Here is a 1,800-nt window from a genome sequence, read left to right as displayed (position 1 = left end):
GTGTGCGTGTGTGTGTGTGTGTGTGTGTGTGTGTGTGTGTGTGTGTGTGTCACCTGTGCTCCGTAGATGTATTTGTCGAGCATTTTTCCTCCAATAGTCTGTCCTCCGATGTCCCACACCTGCAGCGTCACATTCAGGTTTCCTTCAACACGAGTGAAAACACAATTAAAGATTATTTCAGCCGCACAGAGAGCTACAGCACGACTTGTTCGCTTCAGTTTATCCCACTGTATCCTACACTGATCTTCTCATTAACATCACTGTCACCACACGAAGAGGAATTTGTTGCTGTTGTTGTTTTTGCTTAAATGTTACATTTAAACACCGTGTAAAACAATCAAAGTGTCAGTAACACTTTACGAAACGTTTTTATTTGTTAACTACATTAGTTAACATGAAATAGCAACAAATGATATTTCTACAGCAGTTATTAACCTTAGTTAATATATCTGTAAAATCAAAAGTTGTATTGGTTAACAGTATGTAATAATCTTATGTACAGCCTTTTTTGTCACTGATTTTAGAACTGACCACTGCTATATTTACAATATTTATTAACAAAATGAACTGTTTACATATTAATAAAGCATCTTCAGCTGCACTTCAGTTTTCATTACTTTGCAAACGTACGCAAGTTTACGAAGAACTGAAAACTAAATTGCTATAAATGTGCAGTACAACAGAAATGAAAATGATAATTAAATAAATATAATGATGATAAATAATGAAACTCAAAACAAAATAATATTTGTTCATAGTTAATGGAGCTCAGAGCGTTACAGTCAATAGATTCAGACTATACAGTCGCATGTGTATATATATATATATATATATATAAACCACACTCGTGTTCATCCCACACTTCTATAAAGATCTCTTCTTTATTTATTCTAGAAGTCAGTCTTTACGGTAAGCGACTGGCTCGTTCTGAATGTGCTGACGCTGTGAGTTTCTCTCTCAGTTATGGTGCATGAGAACAGACCCCAGAATAACCCACGACTCTCCAGCGTTCAGCGGCACACTCACAATACACAGACAGACGGCCTCTGTGTAGAGCGCCAAACACACCTTTCACTCGTGTCACCGCTGCAGACGCTGCCTTTACGCTTAATTCAATTTTCATTCAAGATTTTAATGCGCCTTACTGAAAGATCACCTGTAAAACATCATGGGGCCGGACTCAAGAACACTAAAAACAAAACACTAAGAAGTTTGTAAGAATGTTTCTAAGTGCAATTGTTGAATAAAGCAATAAACCTCGTGAAGCCGTGGTTTACAGTGATTTTATAACAGCTAAGGGGCTTAGCTGTTATAAAATCACTGTAAACCACGGCTTCACAGGGGTTATTGCTTTTATAAAACGGTTATTCCATATACGTAGTTAGGTTTCACAGAATAAAACAGAGCAAATAAAGTGTAATGATATTAATAAAAACAGTATTCTTCCACCAAACAATGTAGTTCCTCAGAATCAGTTGTGGTTGCTATAAAGTGGTTGCCGAGCAACACACAAACGTAAACAAAGGTGTATGTTACTTTGTAGAGTAATTTACAACAGCTTCGAACGCGGCTCAGCCAATCAGAATCAAGCACCGGAACTATCTGTTTTATAAAATAATTTTTTCACATTTATTTAAATATTTAAATTCAAAAGCAACTTCTACATTGAAGTGAAATCATGTGATCTACATTCCACAACAGTATCAAAATATCAAATTCAAACTGGTTTGGTCAGTTTTTCTCTTTATGTTTCTTTTTACTTATTTTTATATAAAGTTAATGCTATAAAGCCAAGTGTGT

At 35.5% G+C, this 1,800-nt stretch overlaps 1 protein-coding gene across 1 annotated transcript in view; it reads right to left on the bottom strand.

The window, feature by feature from the left end:
- The window catches only part of LOC107717319 (ras-related protein Rab-28-like), a 20,199-nt gene that overhangs the window by 13,327 nt on the left and 5,072 nt on the right, over positions 1-1,800 (bottom strand). The window contains exon 3 of the mRNA XM_016524022.1: positions 54-142. Within this exon, the coding sequence (XP_016379508.1) occupies positions 54-142 (89 nt within the window). The remainder of the gene's footprint in view (positions 1-53; positions 143-1,800) is intronic.

This window comes from Sinocyclocheilus rhinocerous, unplaced genomic scaffold (genome assembly GCF_001515625.1).
Source record: "Sinocyclocheilus rhinocerous isolate Xijiao unplaced genomic scaffold, SAMN03320098_v1.1 scaffold149, whole genome shotgun sequence".
In the NCBI taxonomy this organism is placed as follows: domain Eukaryota; kingdom Metazoa; phylum Chordata; class Actinopteri; order Cypriniformes; family Cyprinidae; genus Sinocyclocheilus; species Sinocyclocheilus rhinocerous.
Note: the sequence above shows the minus strand (reverse complement) of the source record. Positions and strands in the feature narration are given on the sequence as shown.